We start from the raw sequence: 20,497 nt of genomic DNA, 5'->3' as shown, positions 1-20,497 counted from the left end.
TGAGATGATTAACAGACAAAACATCTTGCCTGCACATCCAGAGCTGAGGGGTGGACGCAGGTGTCTGAGAGTGAAAGAGTAAAGGAAGCGGGCAGTTAAGCATTACATTTTGAAGGGGACTCTGAGAAAATCTCACTTAGTTTGTCCAGATTTTCATCTAAAAATACTGTCAAGTAACACATTAACATAAAAAATAATCAGTAATAAAATGAGAGTCAAAGTGACAAAGTCCAGTCCTTGTTCATCTGTTTCTGTTTAGCAACTGAATGTCTAATGATTTGCAAGCTCATTTTAACATGTATGTTGTTTGTCATGTCTCCTGGTTTCACTCAAGAGAAATCTGTCAGATTTATCTAAAACAGAAAAAAGAAGAAAAAACTGATTTGTGTTAATTCCTATAGTTAATCAATACTAAATCAACCTATTGACTAATAGTTAAGGCATAAAGCTACTCTTGCCAAGTCATGTTGACATAAGAGTCAGATTAAAGCTTCCCTCTGGAAATGAGATGACCCAATAATAACAACAGTCAGCCCTAAACTGTGCCCAGTGTTGCCCTTTTATCAGCTGTTACAAGTCCCACCTTCATTGCATGAGCAGTGTAAATGACTACTGAAACTATCTGAAGAAGTATGAAGTATGCAGATATCTACTATAATTAAAATGCATATTATCAACAAATGCTCTTAAAAAATATAAAATTAAATTAATTTTTTTTTTTTTTACTGCATGTTTCAGCTGCTAAAGTTGGAGCAGGTTTTGCTTACTTTATATGCAGTTAGAAATTTTAGTCTAGTTGAGGCCGGTCGTTTCCAAATGATTACCAGATAAATGAGAGGGCCTGGGCCTGGCACTTTCCCTGCCTAATTTTTGCTCTTGTACTGAATTGAGATAATTTGATAAATAGTTAAGATTAAAACTTGAATGGACTGGTACCTATTAGAGCACTTTTCTAGTTAATTTGAACACTCAAAGTGCTTTGTAGCTACAAGTGCTTTGTAGCTTCATCCGCATAGGCACCTTTTTCTGTGCCTAAGTGCTTTTAACCTAACATTCCCACACTGTGATGGATACATCAGAAACAACTCATGGTTCACTACCCTGCCAGGGGACATTTGAATTGGACCCTGGTCACTTCTTAGATTCTGTATTTTGTAGCTTGTCACATGTCAAAAAAGTGTAATGTGCATTTTAGAAAACTTATCTTAGAAATGATTGAAAGATATATTATTCCAACCTATTATGTGAAAACAGAACAGAGGTTCACAACAGATTTGTGAATCTAAAAAGTTGCTTCAGCCGTCGAATAACTATAAGTATGTTGTGTGTACTCGATTACTTAAAAAATGTATTAAAGTTGACGTACAATACTCAAATAAACGTGTACTACTTAGTTATTCCTCCCAGTGTTTTCTGTTATTGACCATTTAATTGAATGCACTGTAGATTCATAAAGAAGAGTCATCATGCACAATGAGTGCATGATCTCCACTACTGAGCGATACATTATACTATTTACTACAAGGTACAACATGACACCATCCCCTCTTGGGATCTGCAACAGACAGCAAAGAAAAATGTTTCTCATATGAAGCAGTTTAAGGAGCCTTGTAATGGACTCTTGTATCAGCCAATCTGCATACAGTGGGCGGGCCACGCAGCGTCCGCGCTCATCGCAGCCAAACCGGCTGACAGCCACCTGGGATAATCCCGTGCTGGACGTCGGTAGGTGTAGTATTGACAGCACTCGGAGTCCACCCCAGCTGCTCAGCTGCTCAGTCAGTGTTTCCACTTCTCATTGTTTATCGACAACCCCTCTGCCACACAGCAGGCAGAGACTGTCTCCAGGTTGCTTTTTCTGTTTGGGCCATGGAACCTCTGCGGAAGGAGGCGAAAGATAATCCTTCGGCTTCAGCTAATCTTCTCTCCAAGATTTTCTTCTGGTAAGAAAACCGGCCTCACGCTGACAGCTTTCTGTGACATTAACCGAGTGAAGAGCTCTCCTGTCTGACAGTTTGTGACCACCCAATGAGGCCTGTCCATGGTTATTCAAGGTCCATCCCTTGAATAAACCACACTGTTACCGAGTGAAGTTTGTTAGGTGGTGTTGAAAATAAGAGTTGTTCTAGAGTAAAGTGCCGTAAAGTTGAAATATCAGTGATGCAATGACAAGTAATGTGTAATAACGGAGAATTAGCATTATTTTTTTAATTAACCCATTTTATTTACATTATATATTTACTATATACATGCAGCTATTTAAACTAGGACAATATGTGTATATTAAAAAGCATAAATGTGGTGTGGTTAAAAAAAGTACTGTATTTACTTATGACTTTAAAATGTAAACGAAATAAAACAAAATTATGCCTAAAAAGGTTGCTTCTGTTTACTTTTCCTTTAGTTGGCTAAATCCCTTGTTCAGAATTGGATACAGAAGGAAGCTGCAAGAGGATGACATGTACAAAGTTCTCCCGGAGGATGCATCTGATCGACTTGGAGAGGAACTACAGAGGTGGTTTAAATTTATTGTGTCTGATTTTTGTTTGGTTTTTGTTTGGTGCTTCTTATAGAATCAGTCTACCAGTTTTCCCTCATTGTAATAAAGGCACCCTTTTTTTTAACAGTGATTCCACTGAAAGTCAAGCTATACAAAGTACTAACTGAACAGTCTCACGTGCTAATAAATTCAAACACTGATTCAGACAATGGTTCCGACTTTTCAGCAACTCCCGCTTTCATGTCAGGTCGAGTATTACAGCACAGAACCAGGGTCATGAACAGAACTCGCATTCACATTTGCCATCATTGTTGGTTTATTCGGTACTGTATCCTGTGACATTTCATTAGATAGCACAAAAGGCCGTTCTATCATGCTTGTCCTCTCTGAGCAACTCTTCATGGAGTGGGTTTTACAAACACTGCCGTTCCAGCTTTTGTGGCCTGCCAGTGTCAACTAGGCCCTTGTGACCTCTTTACCTTGACTGACCCACTTCCCTGCTGGTGTTCACTTCCATTTCAGAGCTTTTGAAGAGGACAGACACAAACCACCTTTGGGCCTTTCTTGCTGCCAGCATCAGTGATTGTGGAAATGGCAGTGAAAATGTCAGCTTAAAACTGTAGAAACATCCAGCTTATGGTAACACTCACTACAAATTTTTTTCTGCGCAAATGTCAGCATTTGGCATTCAGGACCTTGTTCACTTCCAGTACTCTGAACTACTATATATTGAAGCTAGAGCTGCACACTCATGGGAAGTACCAGTTGTATTGAAATGACTCCCTTCTCCACTGCTAAAATCCCTGTGTGTGTGGAGAGGCTGCCCCCTTTGACGAAGTTTGGCATCAAAAGTGTGCCTGGAGATGGGCCCATCTATATTTAGATGGTAGTGCTGAGGGCATAAAAGGTATGGTTGACAGCACTCTTTTGTACGCCGCAGATGTTTAAGCGTTACGATACATAAAATAAAACACCTGAGCAGGTGTTCCTCAGAAGACTGAGAATGTCAATACAGGATCAGACTGTGTTTGAAAAACAGTCTGCAAACAGTGTTTTATAAAGTTGCAGTGCAGAAATCAATCTGTAAATCTGAGAGTTAAGCGGTGCAGAATCCATAAGCACTGGTCTGCAGAGATAAGGAATAAAGGAATATGGCTAAATATTCTTGACAGAGGGTATGTCTGCTGTTGCCCAAAACAAATGCACTGACCTAAACGTTTTACCTTGCATTCAGGGGATCTGGGATTTTCCTGGCTTGGTTTACTTACCTGCAGAGGGAAGGGTAAATTAGTGCAAAGTTAATCTAAGTGACCGTCTTAGGCAATCCTGATGGGAATGGTCTTTTCCACAATGAGTATCCATAGTGCTCAAAGGATCAGTGAATAATTTGATGAGTATAAAAACCATTCAGAGTCAACAGATCTCAACTCAATTAAACTTATTTTAAAATGTGAAACTTTCTCTTTAGCATGTATTTTAGAAGAATGATGTTTCATCCATTCATTAGCGTCTTACAAACATCTAATAATGTCAAGGCTTTTCTGAAGACAGGGATTTTTACAATCAAGTATTTGGCTAAAGAGCAGCATGGGTAAGGAGCTTGGTCTCATGTGGGAGATGGAGAAGTAGTGATATCTATATATAGGTGGGCTCACCACCAAGCACAATGTCAACCTTAATGCCAAACACTCTCACAGGGGGCAGTCCCTCCCATAAATCGGTGATGTCCAATTAAAGAGGTGCCAGGAAGTGGCAGGGACCTTCATGAGTCTCTGGCTGGCTTTTACGCAGCTGGGTATTCTGCTATTGGAAAAGAGTACACATTTGTCTGGTGCATATAGCATTTTAGAGTACTAGCAGAAAGTTGAGTGGTGAATTCAACGCTTCTCTTTACTACAAACTCCGATGTGGCATTGATGTCAAGGATGGCCTGATGACCGGCCTGGAATTAAGCATTGAGAGCAAAGTCTTAGTATGTAACAATAAGGGGTGTTACAGTAACCACTCTAATAGAAGCACAGAGTAAGAATGACCAGAAGGAGGTTTTTGTCCAGCTTCTCGACAAAATTTGAAATGAAAGTAAACATAAGCAGGGAAGTGGGGCAGACAAGTTAAGGAGGTCATAAGAACCTTATTGGCAGGTCACCAAGGCTACATTCACATTGGTTGTGAAACAGTGAATTGTTGAACTCTGTTGGAATTGTTTGGAGAGGATAAGAATAACTGAACAGTTTTTTGTGCAATGTTAAATACACTTTGAGAGGGCTGAGGTTGATGGTGGATAAAGCCGCAGCTGGATTCACGAACCTGCTCCTGCTTTTTACCTTTGTTTATATCTCAGGTTGATATGACAGGATGTAATGGTGTAAAATCCAGACAGCTATGCAGTGTCTATCAATGTGTTTAGAAAACTGTATGCCACATACTGTTCATATTGTGTAGTATTATATTTATGGTTAATATTATGTATCAGAAGTAGTGATAGTAGCGATAATAGTGATCCATACCTGTTACATCTATATGAGCAATATAAAGGAACAATTATAATCCTTCACTCTTCTCTTAAAATACACTAAGTAGAAATTGATTTTACTTCCTTCCTAGGGAATCACCAGCAGTGCATTGCTTTATTACTGGCTTTGAAAATTGGTTTTCTATTTTCTGACACATTTCAAAGGTACTGGAATCAAGAAATTCAACAGGCCGCCCACGATTTACGGCCGCCTAAACTTACCAAGGCCCTCATTGAGTGCTATTGGAAATCATACTTGCTCATTGGATCGTACATCTTTATAGAGGTATATCAAAGTAACAGTGAAAGTGCACAGTAAGAAGTGAGAAGCTTTAAAATGTAAAATACACTGACATTTCTGTTTTACATTCCCTTTGCTATCAGGAAGTCATCAAAGTCATTCAGCCAGTGCTACTTGGAAAGCTGATCGAGTACTTTGAGAGCTACGACCCAGCTAACTCACCTGCAGTCTCTGAGGCGTACATCTATGCTGCAGGCATCTCACTCTCAACCATCAGTCTGACTGTCCTTCACCATCTCTATTTCTACCACGTTCAACGAGCTGGGATGAAGATTCGCGTGGCCGTGTGCCATATGATCTATCGAAAGGCGAGTCATTATGATATGCCTGCGAATAAATGCCATCCTCTGAATTCTGCCGTGGTAAATTGAACTTACACCTTTGTTCCGCAAAGGCTCTGTGTCTTAACAGCTCAGCACTGGCCAAAACAACTACAGGACAGATTGTGAACCTCTTATCCAATGATGTCAACAAGTTTGACGAGGTGAATGAAAATATCTGCACTCAGCTTCCAGTTTAAATGCTACCTTCCTGAAAGCTTTATTGCTTAATTTTTCTTGGAACTGTTTTATACATATATTGATTGATTCATTTATTTTGATTATTTTGAAGTCTGCTGTGTGCTGCTGTTGAACTATACTGTAATATACTGACAGGTGTTTCTATTATTTTGTCCATTGTATTTATTTGAGTGTTGGTGTTAAAAGAGAAACACGAAGTTATAGCCTTATGTAGGTTTTTCTGCAGGGATTTTTAGTATCTTGTATCTTTGAGTTAATGTTTTTCTTTTGACTTGCATTATAGATGACCTTACTCTCTTTGCCTTTGCAATATTTCTGCTTATGCTTTTCTTACAGGTCACATTATACTTGCACTTTCTCTGGATTGGTCCCCTGCAAGCAGTGTCTGTGATAATATTGTTGTTGTATGCGATCGGCCCGTCGTGTCTCGCGGGAATGGCTGTCTTCTTCTTTATGATGCCAGTACAGACCATGTTTGGACATTTGTTCTCAAGACTGAGGTTTGAAGTCTTTTGTCAGATTCATTAATCATGCCATACATGTGCTGTTTTTCCTCCACGTGTTGTGTTGCATTGATTCCATAGTTTCAGTTTTTGTCTTAGGGCTGAAACAGCAGTCTTAACAGATGAGAGAATTCGCACAATGAGTGAAGTCATTTCTGGGATCCGAGTTATAAAGATGTATGGGTGGGAGAAGCCTTTTGGTGCGCTGGTGGATGAGGTCAGAAGGTACAGTTGATCTAACAATATACATATTCAGCCTCCAAATGTCTACCTGTAGAGGTTCAAGTGTGATATTGTAAAATTATTAAGTGTTCCAGATTTTTTAATATGAATATTAGAGTGAGTTAGAAGGAAGATTACTGTAAAGTGCAATAAAATAAAAGCTGTGCCAAACACTGCCATCCTATTTTGTTTTCCACAGAATGGAAATCTCTAAGATCATGAAAAGCTCTTACCTGCGTGGCCTGAACATGGCGTCTTTCTTTGCAGCCAGCAAGGTCATCATCTTCATCACCGTCTGCGTTTATGTCCTAACAGGGAACAAGTTGTCTGCCAGCAGAGTGTTCATGGCAGTTTCCCTCTACGGGGCAGTGCGACTCACCATCACGCTCTTTTTCCCCTGTGCCATAGAGAAGGTCTCTGAGTCTCTCATCAGCATAGAAAGGATTAAAGTAAATATATTACAGTTAGAGGCTATATATTTTCCAGTAGTGTGTTCTGATTACTTTGTATAAAAACTAAAACAAATAATCTACTATTCTTGTAAGCAATTTCTTCTGCTGGATGAAGTTGCTCCTCAGCATCTAGGCCTTCCTGTGGCAGAGAAGAAGGACTGCATGGTGAAAATTCAGGACTTAATATGCTACTGGAATAAGGTAGGAAACATTTTGGGAAATGCGTCTTTCCCTCTCATCCTAAATATGTATCGCATGCAATCTTTTGAGCCCTCGAGGGATAGCTAGTATTATGCACTATGCTACACCAGCTGCGATGCTTGTGAGATAAATTTGTGGTTTTGAGCTATGCATAGTAGGTGAACCAAGAATTAAATAAATTGTTGTGTATTTACTACACACACTGATGTTCAAACTGGCTTACTTTTTCTTACAGACTCTTGAAACTCCAACCTTGCAGAACGTGTCTTTCGCAGTGAGATCAGAGCAGCTCCTGGCAGTAATTGGACCTGTTGGAGCTGGAAAGGTCAGGTCTGTTGTCAAGTCTCAGATTTAGTGAAGCACACACATGACCATGAACCTGACATGGGTTAGGTAACTCTAAATACTTCTTACTGAAAATCTGTTGTGTTTACCACCAATTTCACAGCAGAAACCCTGCCTCTTAACATACTAAAATGTCCTCCCTAATTGGGAAACAGTTTTTGTAGGTTTGCTAGGCCTCTCGACTCCAGTTCCATGCTAAGTTCTCTGAGCAAGAAAGCGATTTTAAAGGTATTTCCCAAAATGTAAAAATTGCAGTTTAAACCTAATTTTTAGTTTGTGCATTTCAGTCCTCGCTCCTCGGTGCCATACTGGGAGAACTGAGCCAGGAAAGTGGTGTCATCAAAGTGAAAGGAGAGCTTACATACACTTCTCAGCAACCCTGGATTTTACCTGGTACAATTCGAAGCAACATCCTTTTTGGCAAGGAGCTCAACCTCAAGAAGTATGATAGAGTACTGAGAGCCTGTGCCCTAAAGAGAGTGAGAATCACCTTGAAGTATGCTTGTCAATAATACAGTCTTGTAGCAAAGTTAGAGCTATTTTGTCTTGCAGTACTCTGGTGCAAATAGGAATGTTGGGAAAAGTTACTTTTGTACCCTGATCAGGACATGGACCTGCTGCCAGGTGGTGACCTGGCGATTGTCGGGGACAGAGGGGCCAATCTCAGCGGAGGACAGAAGGCAAGGGTCAGCTTAGCAAGGTGTGCTGGACAACAATACAGAAAAATGCCGGCTTATTTGGTAACAGTGACAGAGATAAAGTCTGTGTGTGCGTCTTTTTAGAGCAGTGTACCAGGATGCAGATATCTATTTGCTTGATGACCCTCTCAGTGCTGTGGATGCTGAGGTGGGCCGGCACCTCTTTGAGGAGTAAGTCCTGTTGCCAGCATCTTACTGTTGTTTGTGAAAAGAAGTTGGCAGTTTTTCATGTTATTTCTTCTCTGCAGGTGTATTTGTGGACTTCTGAGGAAGAAGCCTCGTATCCTGGTTACTCATCAGCTACAGTATCTGAAGGCTGCCGATCAGATCGTCATCTTAAAGGAGGTGTGAGCTTGAGTTTTGATTTAAAATATAAAATATCAGCAACTTTATTAGGTACACTTATGTAACTTCTCATGAATGCAAACGTCTAATCATCCAGTCACATGGCAGGGTGTCAGTGCATTTAGGGTCAGGGCCAGTAAACAGGGCAAAATTGCATTTGTGTTTAGTTTTTTGGGTGATTTATAAAAGTTGGGCTGTTTTCTAACCACAGGGGGACTAAGTTCATGTCAGTATCAAGTATCAAGTATCAGCGCAATTAGGTGTAAATTGTGTGTTGCAAATTTTAGCCAATCAGTTTACACACTTGATTTAATTACTCTCCTCTATATATTTAGCAAAGGAACTTCCAGAAGAACAGAGTCAGTGGCAAAAATCTCTGAGTTCGATTGGAAAAACGTTTCATAATCTGAAAAGGGATGAACTGAACTAATAATATGATAACCAGTACAACCGCCGTTTAAGGAGTTTTAATCACAGTTTGTATTATTAGACATAGATTTTGGCCACTGCTAAAAGTTTGTTATTTTGTATAATGTATTGTATTTAAAAGCTCGCTAACACTTCAACAGTTCTATACCCCAAATTATTATGTTTCAAAAGAAAAGAAAAAATAAAATCAACCTAAAAAAATTAACTTCTGCTCCTTTTTTTGTACTTTATATCTCCATTTTAAAATGAAATTTGCAGTTAATATAGGCTTAAGATGACTTTTTAACAAAATCTCTTCATCATTCAAAATGCACACACACAGGACTTTAACTGTCATATCTTATAACTCATATTTTGGAGCTTTATATCTTGTCAAAGGACCCTTCAATACGCAACTTAAAAAAGATGGGATATGAATTCCTGCCATCTAATTAGTATATGACCCACAGCCACCCGACCTTTTTGCAGCCTTTCTACATGAAGTTGTCACCAACATTCAACATTTATGTAGGTTGTACAAAAATAAATAAACACATTTTGATTAAAAAAAAGTTTTTTAAATGCTATACATGGCCATGTTCAATGTAAAATAATATTGATTAGCATTAAACTAGCATTCAAGCTAGGCAAAAGGCACGATGTACTTTTCTACTTTAACAGGAGTGTTTCATAATAGTTTGGTTTTTTGCAATACTGTTGCCCTTTTGCAATACATTTTTTGACTCTGAGGAAAATAAGTTAAAAATAAGTTAAAATTCCAAAACTGTCAATTTCTTTGTCTACGAGTTTGTTATTGGTAATATTAGCAGTAGTACATTTTCTTAAAGCCTAAATTTTATGTTGCCTACATAATCTTTATGACAATATAAATCAGCTATGCCGTTATTAACTGCATTTCTTTTCTCTACGTCAGGGCCAGATGGTGGCCCGAGGGACCTACAGTGAGTTGCAGGGCTCTGGACTAGATTTTACCTCTCTGCTCAAGGAGGATAAGGACCAGGACGAGCAGAGGCAGAATACCACTCCTCTCTCAGGCACCGTCTCCGGCCTCCCCCACGCACTCTCTGACAACTCATCTATGTCTTCCCTTTCTTCCTCTCGTTACTCTTTGATTGAGGGAACAGAGCCACTTGCAATGGTAGGTGTATGTAAAGCACTAGATTTTAATTGGAAAAAGAATCAAGTTTTTAACCAGGCATGTATAAAACTCCTCTTGTGCCTGCCTGCTGTGCATCCTTTAAGCCACTAGAGTGCAGAAGAAGCTCACTTTTCCTGCTTACCGTTCACTACAACCTGCTTTGAAGTGTTGCTAGATGACTGGAATTGACACTAGTGTCTATTTCTAGGTAGTGCAACCAACAAAGGAGGAAAGCCGCTTTGAAGGCAACGTCGGCCTGCATATGTATGTGAAATATTTCATGGCAGGTGCTAACTTCCTGGTCCTCTTGGTCCTCATTTTATTGAATGCCCTTGCACATGTGAGTTTGCTTTTTACTTTCTATCATTATTGCAAAAATACAAAGGATTGTTAATTTTTAACATAAGATTATTTGTAGTGACATTAGCAGTTTTGTTGTTTTCTTAATGTTTGACCTAAAAATATCTATATTTTGTTTTATTTTTTTAGCTTACATTTGTTCTGCAGGACTGGTGGCTTGCGTGCTGGTGAGGATTTGTTTTTTTGCAAAAATAAATACATTAAGTAATTAAAAAAATAAAATAATGGGATTTATAAGTCAAACGGGCACATTTACTTGGACTGAAAATGGTTTAATAGAACATAAGTGAACAAAACTGTCTTTCTTGACTTTATCTGTCACTTGTTGAAACTGACTTTGTGCTTCGAGATGGGAGGAATGTGTGTTGTGTAGTGCCTTCATGTTGCAGCTTTATTCCTTTGTTGTGTTTATTTGTCCTTGTGGATTTTTGTTTCTTTTGTGACTTGACTCGACAGGGCCTCTGAACAGAAGCACATCAGTGTGACCGAGCACCTCAATGGCAGCTTCCCTCGGCAGCTGGACCTTGACCTGTACCTAGGTGTTTACGCAGGTGAAGCTCACTGAGCGCATATTGCTTTTTGTGTACTCCTGAATCTCTGAATACCGCAGCCATTCAATGAACAGATCCACAGTTCTTTGGCTGTAGCCCAAGGCCTTCAAGGCCCAGTGTATGTGTACATGGGCCTCAGCTGTACAGCGAGATAGCAGTGCCTTTCTTGTTCTCTGCCGTTGGATTGCTCCGATTGCCTCCCTGTGACTCTCAGCCTCTTCACTCGCTCAGGCTTTGTGCTCACAGTGGTAAATCAGCATTCAAGTAAATGAAAAAAAAAAAACAACCCACAAATGAAGAGGAAAAAAATGTGTTTTTGTGTGTACAGTATACTCAACAATGTCACTTGAATGCATAGCTAATCACAGAACAAGCACAAGGATAAGACTATAGTGTGCTGATGTTAGTTTTTGTATTTTTGTCAGGTTTAACAGCCACTTCAGTTGTGTTTGGCTTCGTACGCAGTCTGGTCTTCTTCAATGTCCTGGTGAGCTCGGCCCAGACCCTTCACAACAACATGTTTAACGCCATCCTCCGGACGCCAATACGTTTTTTTGATATCAACCCAATTGGTAAGTGGCTCACCAGCCTTTCGCGTTCACATTTTAATGACATAGCCTTTTTATAGCATGGTCAGTGATATGAGATGTTTATATCCAGAAGGACCTGGATCCAGTCGTTGCTGGAACATCTGGCCACTAGAGAGCAGACTGCTCCTTACTTTGTCATGTTTTCATCCACTTACAAACATTCAAATACTTTTCTTTATCCTCTATAATTTGTCATGGCTATCAGGTTTCTTATGATGTAATCATTTATACATTCATGTGTTGTTTTTTTTATTTTTAATTAATATTTTAATCTGCTTAATTAAGATGTTTTTCCCATGTTAGGTTTTTAAACAGTCGTGTTTTATTTAATGTGAATAAACAATATAAAAAACTCATAAATATTTATCTAAGCTGTCTAATAATAATAAAGAACTGAGATTTAGTTTAAAATGAAGTGATTGTAAAAGTCACTGCTGGCAGGTAAAGACTGTGCAAGCAAGATGTTAATTGTGTCAAAACGGTGGTGATATGACTTCATTTTTTAGCCATAATGTACTTAGAACCAGCAAAGAGACTGCTATCTATTTCATTGTGAGCCTGAACAAAAACAGCAAACAATCAGATGGAATATATGGTGTTTGCAGTAGATCTTGGACGGTGTTGCGTGTGGATTATAAAGAAGTGTAAATAGAGACATATTTGCCTTGTGCACTGTATCAGAAATGTTGATTATTTCATTAGCTTTGTAGGCTGGAGCTGCTGGGTCACTGAAGCTGGCAGATGGACGTCATTTTAAAAGTGAGCAAACACTCCAAACGTGTCTGACTTTACTCAGGGAGGGAAGCAGTTCTTTTTTCTTTATTTTTTTTTAAATAGGCGTCAATGAATGTGAGTGGATAATTCAAGATTTGCTTAAATTAGCTGCAGTTTTTCCCCCCTCTTCTCCATAATTTATCTCCATAATATTAGTGCATTAATTAAAGACCTGTTTTAATTAGGTGAAGTAATGTCACTACAATCTGTCATTCATATCCAAAGTCAACTGTCAAGTGGCCCACTTTGATAACTTTAATTTTTCTGGAGCATTGTTCACCCGTCAGTAGATAATTACTCTGCCTAATCTCCTAATAGTGACATGCGTGTACAACACAATCAGCTTGGGTGGGAATTCTCAACAAGAAGGGGAACTTGTATCTGTATAATGAGTCATAATAAGCTGGTAACACAAGTCTAAATATGATTTGAGGGTGTTCAGGAGCTTGTGGTTTCTGCTAGCATTAGAAGTGGGTGTAGCGACAAAGCTTTTCTTTGCAAAGCTGTGTTTGGAGCAAACACCGCGTGTCTTAATCTTTGACTTTTGTTTTTACTGCCGCCGTTGTGTTATGCATTGGACTACCTGGCAGCTTATCTGGGTGTGCCTTGCTTGGTAATCTATGCACAGGAGGAGAACAAACACTTTGAATAATGTAATAATCTGTTTAATAGCGCAGCAAAGGAGAGGCTTAACAGACACTGCTATCTGATCGCTGTTGTGCTGCTATCAGTAACCATTGTGTGACCAGTCCAGTCATTACAGCTCGGTTGCTAGTCTGGCAAACAACACTATGTTTGACTGGATTTACACACACACACACACAACTATCCCGGAGTCTGCGTTTCCTTTTTCCTCCATTCAGTCAGCAATAAATTAAGAAAATATATATCAGTATTTTTATTTGCACTGTATAAATAAATTCAACGTACTTATATTTTATCCCCCCCCTTCTTTTGTTATGTATTTTTAATTAATTTATTACCTCAAGTAAAAAAGCATCATGACAAAAGCAGCTGTTGTCAACTCCTCTTCTTCCCTTCCTAATGTTTTCTTTCTGTCTAAACACTTTTGTTCTTTAAAAAAAAAACACCCTGCCACTTCCATCACAGCGTTTACATTCACTACTGTCTTGTCGTAAGTGTGAGTGATTTGTAACTGTGTGCACATGTGTTGTTAAGGATTTGACAGCTGTTTACATGTGTAAGTGATAGGTGCGCTGCTGCTGCTGTTGCTGCTGCTGCTGCTGAACAGGCCCGGTGTTTGATAGCCGTTCTCAGAGTTAAAGGTTACCATTTCAAGCGTCGCTGCACAAAGGTCTTATTTGTTATTCTGTGAATGTGGTTTATAACAATGGAGTACAGCTGTGGTGAATTATGATTGACGGAGAGGTATTGTGGCTCTTCTGTATGTGCCACTGAATACCACTGCGCCATTTAAATCTGTGACTTTGTTATCTTTTGTGCTGCGCAGACATAGTTGATTTCCAAGTTGGTGCTTTCAGTGATTAAAACTCTTTTTTGCGTTGTGACAGTACTCTTTGATAATTTTAGAGATGACAGAAAACACAAGCAGCTTTTTCCTCCGTTTTATTATTTTAAATGGCTTTAAATATTCATGTTGCCCCATTTGAGTAATGTGTACAGTCTTATTGCAGCTGTTCATCCAAATGTGATCCATTTAGAGCAGCACAGACAGCGGTGGATGTGTTGAGCTGATGTTGATCCCTGTAATTTAGTGTCATTGAGTGGGCTAATCCCCTCAGAGACTGCAGGCCAGGGCTTCAGCTCATCAGCACAGTCGAGGAGTGGAGTTTCAGTCAACACATGCACAGACACACATCCACAGCCCTGTCTCCCATCAGCATAGTGGGCCATCTCAGAGCTGGGTGTTGCTGTTGACGCAGTGAACATTAGATCTTCTGTAGTCACTGATGTGAGATTCTAATTGTGTCCACAGAGGCAATGTTTTTAATGTCTGTATTTCAGGTCTGGGATGCAAGAGTGTTAGGAGTGAAGTGAAGGAAGTACTGCAGAGAGGATGATGATATCGAAGTGTGTAAATTGAATGTGGAGATGGAGCCGTGTGTGTGTGTGCAGTATGGCTGATAGGGCTCCCCCTCGCTCTGCACTTCCACTATTTAATTGCATGAAAGGGAAGGAGAGGAGATTGCAGGAGCCTGGCGGTGTGAGCGAAGAGAATGGATTTAGAATGTATTAGTATTGGCAGCAAGGCGCCGGCGGTGGGAGGCTGCCCCAGGCCTCCGGGCCCTTCATGGAAGTGCAGGTGAGCCGTGCCACCTCCAGCCTTGGCAGCCCCCTCCCTAGTATTTCTTCATTATCACACTTGTCTCACTGAAGGGCCCCTCCAACTGCACTGGGGCCCACACATGGAGCGGCTCTGAGTCGTCTCCTTATCTTGATGTTTACAGGGAACAGCGATTTGCCACACGCCCCGCTCTAGCCGGACCCCACTGTTCCACTTCTTTAAGTGTGATTGGGGGCCCTTCTCACCTAATATCTCCACCTAAGAGGCCACCTTAGTTGGGAGGGTTTGATATTTCCTGAGCCTGAAAAGTGGTGCAAATCACCCCTGGAGTCTTAAAGCATGAGAAATTGTTTGATACTAATGCTGCTGATATCCTGAAACGTCTATACCCCTCTGCACACAATAGGTGATATTGTTGACAACCACCCAGAGTGATTGAAGCCATTGTCCCACACCGATCTTACCTCATAGGCATTTCCATGCAGTGAATGTCTTTGTGTAACTGCATCACTGTAATGTATCCCCTCTATAGTCTGTACAGGATGGAGAAGGCTCTTTACTTCATCCCCTCTGAAACTCTGTGTTAACTGAGCCGCTTGTCAAACAGCTGATAGCTGACTGATGTTCTCTGCTCTAGCACCCTCTAACCATTGTATGATGTAACCCAGAGAAACCTATCCTTTTCTTATTGGCATTGTTTGTCAGATATGCATGAATTTGGGTCATCTATGGCTTAGACAGTAAAATTACGTAAAATATTATTGGAGCTTTCACAAACACAGTTTGACAAGTACTCCCCCCTTATTTCCAGACTAAAGCAGCGATATTCTGCATTGGTATAGTAAGCGCTCTACCCCCTTGCTTGAACCCTCCCCTCGGGATGTCTGTATGCTAAAGGGGCACTCACACTGTGAATAAGATTAGTCTGCCTCCAAGTGTACAACATGCTTACGCCACTTGACTTTGAATCAGTGCTGATTTGGAGCATTGCTGGGTTGTTGCGGGGAATAATGCTCTGGCTGGGTTTATGCAATGGCTGTTATGGGGAGCCCGGCCTCGTCTGCATGCATGTTTTTAGGCAGGAGCGGCATTTTGGATAAAGCTGTAAGCTGCTTACGGCCGTGGAGAGAGGTGATTACAGGGCCCACCTCCGTAGGACTGACTAAGAGGCTCGGAGGCAAGTTTTAGGTCAGCCGTGCCATGGCTCCACCACGCCTCCAGAGTGCCATACCACCACATTCTGCCACCATGTTGCCCAGTGTTTCCTTTCTCTTTTCTTTTACCAAGTCACACCCTGTTCCATGGTGTATTCTGTGAGCCTAGACAAACTCATCTGCATGCCTGTATTGGTTTGTTTAACTCTATCAGGGGTTGCACCCTGCATTTTGTGAGTACTGCTTTATTTACATTGTCGTCAGACAGATATTACTGTGTGCATAGCCATTTGTCATAGTGGAATACAGCTGCTCTCCTAAATACATTAACAAACATCATTGCCCTATTTTAAGGACACTGCAGATTGTTTGTGTCTTTTGACCTTAGAAGAGTTCAAGCTGTGGCAGCGCTGCCGCTGCTCTGGTACCTGTTGTCTGCCTCTGAGAGCCAGGGGTCTTCCTTCAGGGACAGAGATAGTAAAATCCTTTCTGTCTTGCCTGCCTTTAAGGAAGTGTGCTTTGGGGATTGGCTATCAGTGACCCTGCAGTACACAGTGTGTGAAAGCAGCTGGAGTGTAATCTTATGTGCTGTGGGATCAGAATAGTGGAGCAAAGTTACTAAAGGAGTAACAATAAGGGGCTGCCACAGCACCTGCAGAGCACTAGCCAAAATAATGAACGACCGAGCAGATTGGAGGCAACTCAATTAACGTCACTGACACTGCCAGTCAGAACATAAAGGCAGGTACGCAGCTTCTGTTGGCCTTTTGTTCCCTAACAAAAGGTTCCCTCGTGTATTCAGCCAAGAGTAGGACAGTCTTTATGAATCACTAGATAAATAATGATTCATTGTTTAATCTAGATAGGCCTGTATTTTCCATTTGATATCACACTGTATGTAACCTCTGTTCTATTAAGGGGACTCTGATAACAGTTGCTTAATAATCTAAAGACACGAAGGTAATTGAAACTAACAAAATATTGTTTTTATGAATGCAGAGTAGTTAATGGATAAAGCAGATGTGCATTTGGTTTAGATTTGTTGCTCCGAATGTCATATGCACATCTGAACCTGTAACAGTAAAAAACTTAAATATTCAAGGAATTGCTTATTTTTTCAGCTCGCTTAAGCGCACTATTATTGTTGTACAAATGGCATAACAATATTGGCAACACAAGAAAAATGCTGTTTCTATTATAGAGATATTTTTTTAATCTGTTCTTTTGTGTTGTGCTTTTTCTCAGGAAGAATCCTCAACAGGTTTTCGAAGGACATCGGTTACCTGGACTCTCTGCTCCCATGGACGTTTGTGGACTTTATCCAGGTGAGTCTCACCTCGGCAGGTTTGGTTGCTGGCGCAGCAGCATGGGGAGGCCATTTCATGCCTGGCTACACCTGCTTTGTGGTCCGGGTCCCCTAATCTGGAAACAATTACTGTAGGATTACCCGCCAGCGCAGCCCAGCGCCTGCACAGATTTAATAAAAGTGTGCACATAGGCTGAGGGCGTGGCTCCCTCAGCGTGGCACAACAGAAGTGGCATCTTCAGAGAATGTGTAAGGAGAATAAGGAAGTGATTGGAAGAGAGAAAGGCACCAAGGAGGAAATAAAGCCACATGATGGGTCAGATGTGGAAGGGAAAATAGTGGAAATGTCAGGAGAGGGTGAGGTGAGGAAAGAGAAAAAGTCTGACATGAAGTGTTTACAGGAGTACACCTGGACTTTCGCCTCTTAGCCCAATTCGCTTAATGCTTAACAGGTCTTATTGACCTGCTAGCCAAGGGCCACCCTGATGCAAGCTCAGGTTAGGTTACCAAATGCCACCCTGCCACCATGACAGCCATCTCCCACGAAACCCTGCGGAGATGAGCCAGCTCATGCACCTAGTGCCACAAAGAAGGGAATGTTCGCTGCACAATTCGAGGTAGAGGAGCAGGCGTGGCTCCTTGGTTCGGGCCAAAGAATAGAACAAAGGCGCGCTGAAAATGAATCCCCCCTCCACAATGCCTGAATGATGTTTGTGGCAGATACCCATCTCACAGTAGACAAAAGCCATCTTAAATGCTGAAAGCACAAAAGAATATACGCACAAAAGCTTTTTGTCTGCTATAGTTCCCCTCATTTTGATAATAAGGTGAATAATGGTTAAAGTAAAATAATAACTTGTGTAGAGGGCCAATAGGTCCAACCAACAACAGTGAGAGTAGACCACGTCCTGACATAAAACACAGATGGGTTTCAGCTGTGCACTTTTACTTGAATTTCTCCTGCTTTCCTCATTTTTCTAACTGTGTCTTGATGTAAAAGAAATAAAACCTAGACCAGGCCATGTCAAAATCAGACTGGATATGTGCGCATTAGTCTTTTGCTGTAGCTGAAAGTGGGATGTGATTGTTAGAGTGGACAAAGGTAGCATCCTTTGGACAAAGCACTTTTGTTTGTGCTGCTTTCTGCTCTTGTTTGCAAGTGTCTTTCACGGAGCAGCCTTTAATGCTTTCAGGAAGGAAGATTTTCACTCTTTTTTTTATCAAAGTATTAGCTGTTGAGAAAAGCTGCTGATCTCCACTATTGTTGCTCATTCGTGGAGGGACGTTTCCCCATAGTTATTGTCTAAATGGTTGTCAGGAGGGAATAAAGTGAAACTTCATAAACAATGCCCTAACTGGTTTATCTCTTTCTATGGAGAGAGGCCGCTTCTGTGTGGGGATTTGTGCCTTAGCCTCTCCCCCCCTCCTTTCTATGGTGGAGTAAGCACTTCACAGCCCTTCAGCACTGCCCCCCAAACCTGCCTAACAAGGGGATTCCCTCAAGCTGGGGGAACCTGGTTACACCCCAGAGCCCTATTTTTCACAGGTCTCATTTAGTAGTAATTTAGTATATTGGGGAAAAAGCCTCTTTCTCTTCCATCTTTATGGTCAGGGGACAAAGACAGAAATGTCAATTAAAAACACCTCAGGCTTTGGGAACTGTCAGCTTTTGTGTGGACTTGACCTTTAAATCCTGGGTTGCCTCTATTTTCACAGAGAGGGCAGAGGAGGAGGCCAAGACAATAGGGGGTGAGTACAGGGGTCTTTCAGCGGATTTTTGTGTGAAGGCTCTTGACCAAGTCGCACCACCAACTGTTGGGACCTGCACTGCATTTATAGCCCTGCTTATCCAGTCAAAATTCAGTTTGTCCGGATGTTTTCACTAAGACACCAGCTGACTTAAGTGTGACCCAGCCTGCTCTTGCCAATGCTAATTCCTTATAAAGACGGGAATAAACAAATTACGGCAATAAACCCTTTTGTGTGCGTGTGAGAAAGAGCAAAAAAAGAAACAGAGACAAACCAAGCACTGAAGGGCTGAACACGCACACAAGCGCAGAGAAAAGACAGCTATTGTCTAAAGAAACACTGGCGGGTGGATCGTTGTGTGAGTCTCTATATTGTGGCACATTGTGTATCAGGCCTCTTTAGTGGCTTTGTGGGATATGAGAACTGCTGACGTAATCGTGGATGCTGTAGGATGGGATTTCACCCGGCTTTCTCTGCTTCTTTACCACGCTGGCGACTAAAGACTGCACTGGCTCCAGGCATTACACAGGTTAGCCTGAGAAACACAGAAGATGGTCCAGTGGAAACATATATAGGCTGTGCCATTAACCCTCTTTGAGCATTGTTTTTATGACAGTGCCTTTGTGACACAGAAAGGTGACCGGCGGCCTTAGGATCACTGACCTGTGCTTGTCTTCCTGGAAAATAAAGCGAAACAGAGGAAAACATCATCATGTGACCCTGCGTGTGTATTTGTGTGCGCTTAACTGGCCACTCAGCAATACCACACATGGTCATTTGATGGCGAGCACCGGCCAGCAAAAGCTTCCCGTGTGAGTATGTGTGGTCTCCCATGATGCTGTGGTCCAGCACCTCAGCTGGTCTGACTCAGAATGCAGGCCAGACCCAGGGCCATTTGAGCCTGGGAACTGACACAACAAAGTCCCAATCTAATCTTGAATCTCACCTCACGTCAGAATGACGAGGACAATGAATTCTAGGCTGACTTTTGTATTTCTGAATTGTTGTTTTTTGTGTGTGTGTGTTGTTTTCAGGAGGGAAAAAAAGGCTGAATGAATTTGCTGGACACTAGTGATTTATAGTAGAGAGTGAGGGGAGACCACATTTCAAAGCCTTTCTCTTATTTCCAAAATGGGGTTGGAAATCAGCAGCTTGACTGAGCCCAAATAAGTGACTTCTTTTACCTTTTCACAGCACACAAAGGCCTAATCCTAGGACTACTTGAGCCACCAATGTAGACAGCGTCTGAGACCACCACAGTATGTGTCAGACCTTCCTCACCACACACAAAACACATTGACTGCAGCTTTATGAAGTGAAAATGGCCCAGAAAGGGAAAATGTGAAGGAGGTGTCCACAGTCATTTCACCCAAAGAAAAGCCACAGCATCTGGGCATTTAATGCTAAAATAAAGCCCAAACACAGAGTAGAATGGATTGGGTCACTTGTATTGTTCCAGAGCCCAAGTGGAACGGCCCTGTTTTGTTTCAGTACCACTGACCCTTGCAACTTATTGTGCTGCTCAGTCACAGAAAAAGTGTGGAGTTTAAAAAAAAAGAAGAAAAAATTCCAACGATGAC

At 41.2% G+C, this 20,497-nt stretch overlaps 1 protein-coding gene across 1 annotated transcript in view; it reads left to right on the top strand.

The window, feature by feature from the left end:
* Positions 1–1,680: 1,680 nt before the first annotated feature.
* LOC102782719 (ATP-binding cassette sub-family C member 4-like) overlaps positions 1,681–20,497 on the top strand; it is a 34,164-nt gene continuing 15,347 nt past the window's right edge. Inside the window, exons 1-21 of the mRNA XM_087852917.1 lie at positions 1,681–1,725; positions 1,829–1,943; positions 2,405–2,515; positions 5,178–5,298; positions 5,397–5,621; positions 5,708–5,797; positions 6,171–6,334; positions 6,437–6,562; positions 6,759–7,008; positions 7,105–7,212; positions 7,448–7,537; positions 7,845–8,036; positions 8,163–8,257; positions 8,340–8,426; positions 8,504–8,600; positions 9,943–10,167; positions 10,376–10,507; positions 10,657–10,694; positions 10,984–11,078; positions 11,504–11,650; positions 17,108–17,187. Of these exons, the coding sequence (XP_087709043.1) occupies positions 1,870–1,943; positions 2,405–2,515; positions 5,178–5,298; positions 5,397–5,621; positions 5,708–5,797; positions 6,171–6,334; positions 6,437–6,562; positions 6,759–7,008; positions 7,105–7,212; positions 7,448–7,537; positions 7,845–8,036; positions 8,163–8,257; positions 8,340–8,426; positions 8,504–8,600; positions 9,943–10,167; positions 10,376–10,507; positions 10,657–10,694; positions 10,984–11,078; positions 11,504–11,650; positions 17,108–17,187 (2,547 nt within the window). The 5' untranslated portion in view covers positions 1,681–1,725; positions 1,829–1,869. The remainder of the gene's footprint in view (positions 1,726–1,828; positions 1,944–2,404; positions 2,516–5,177; positions 5,299–5,396; positions 5,622–5,707; positions 5,798–6,170; positions 6,335–6,436; positions 6,563–6,758; positions 7,009–7,104; positions 7,213–7,447; positions 7,538–7,844; positions 8,037–8,162; positions 8,258–8,339; positions 8,427–8,503; positions 8,601–9,942; positions 10,168–10,375; positions 10,508–10,656; positions 10,695–10,983; positions 11,079–11,503; positions 11,651–17,107; positions 17,188–20,497) is intronic.

Source organism: Neolamprologus brichardi, chromosome 16, assembly GCF_056152115.1.
Source record: "Neolamprologus brichardi isolate AB-2024 chromosome 16, ASM5615211v1, whole genome shotgun sequence".
In the NCBI taxonomy this organism is placed as follows: domain Eukaryota; kingdom Metazoa; phylum Chordata; class Actinopteri; order Cichliformes; family Cichlidae; genus Neolamprologus; species Neolamprologus brichardi.
This window is presented reverse-complemented; position numbering and strand designations above follow the sequence as displayed.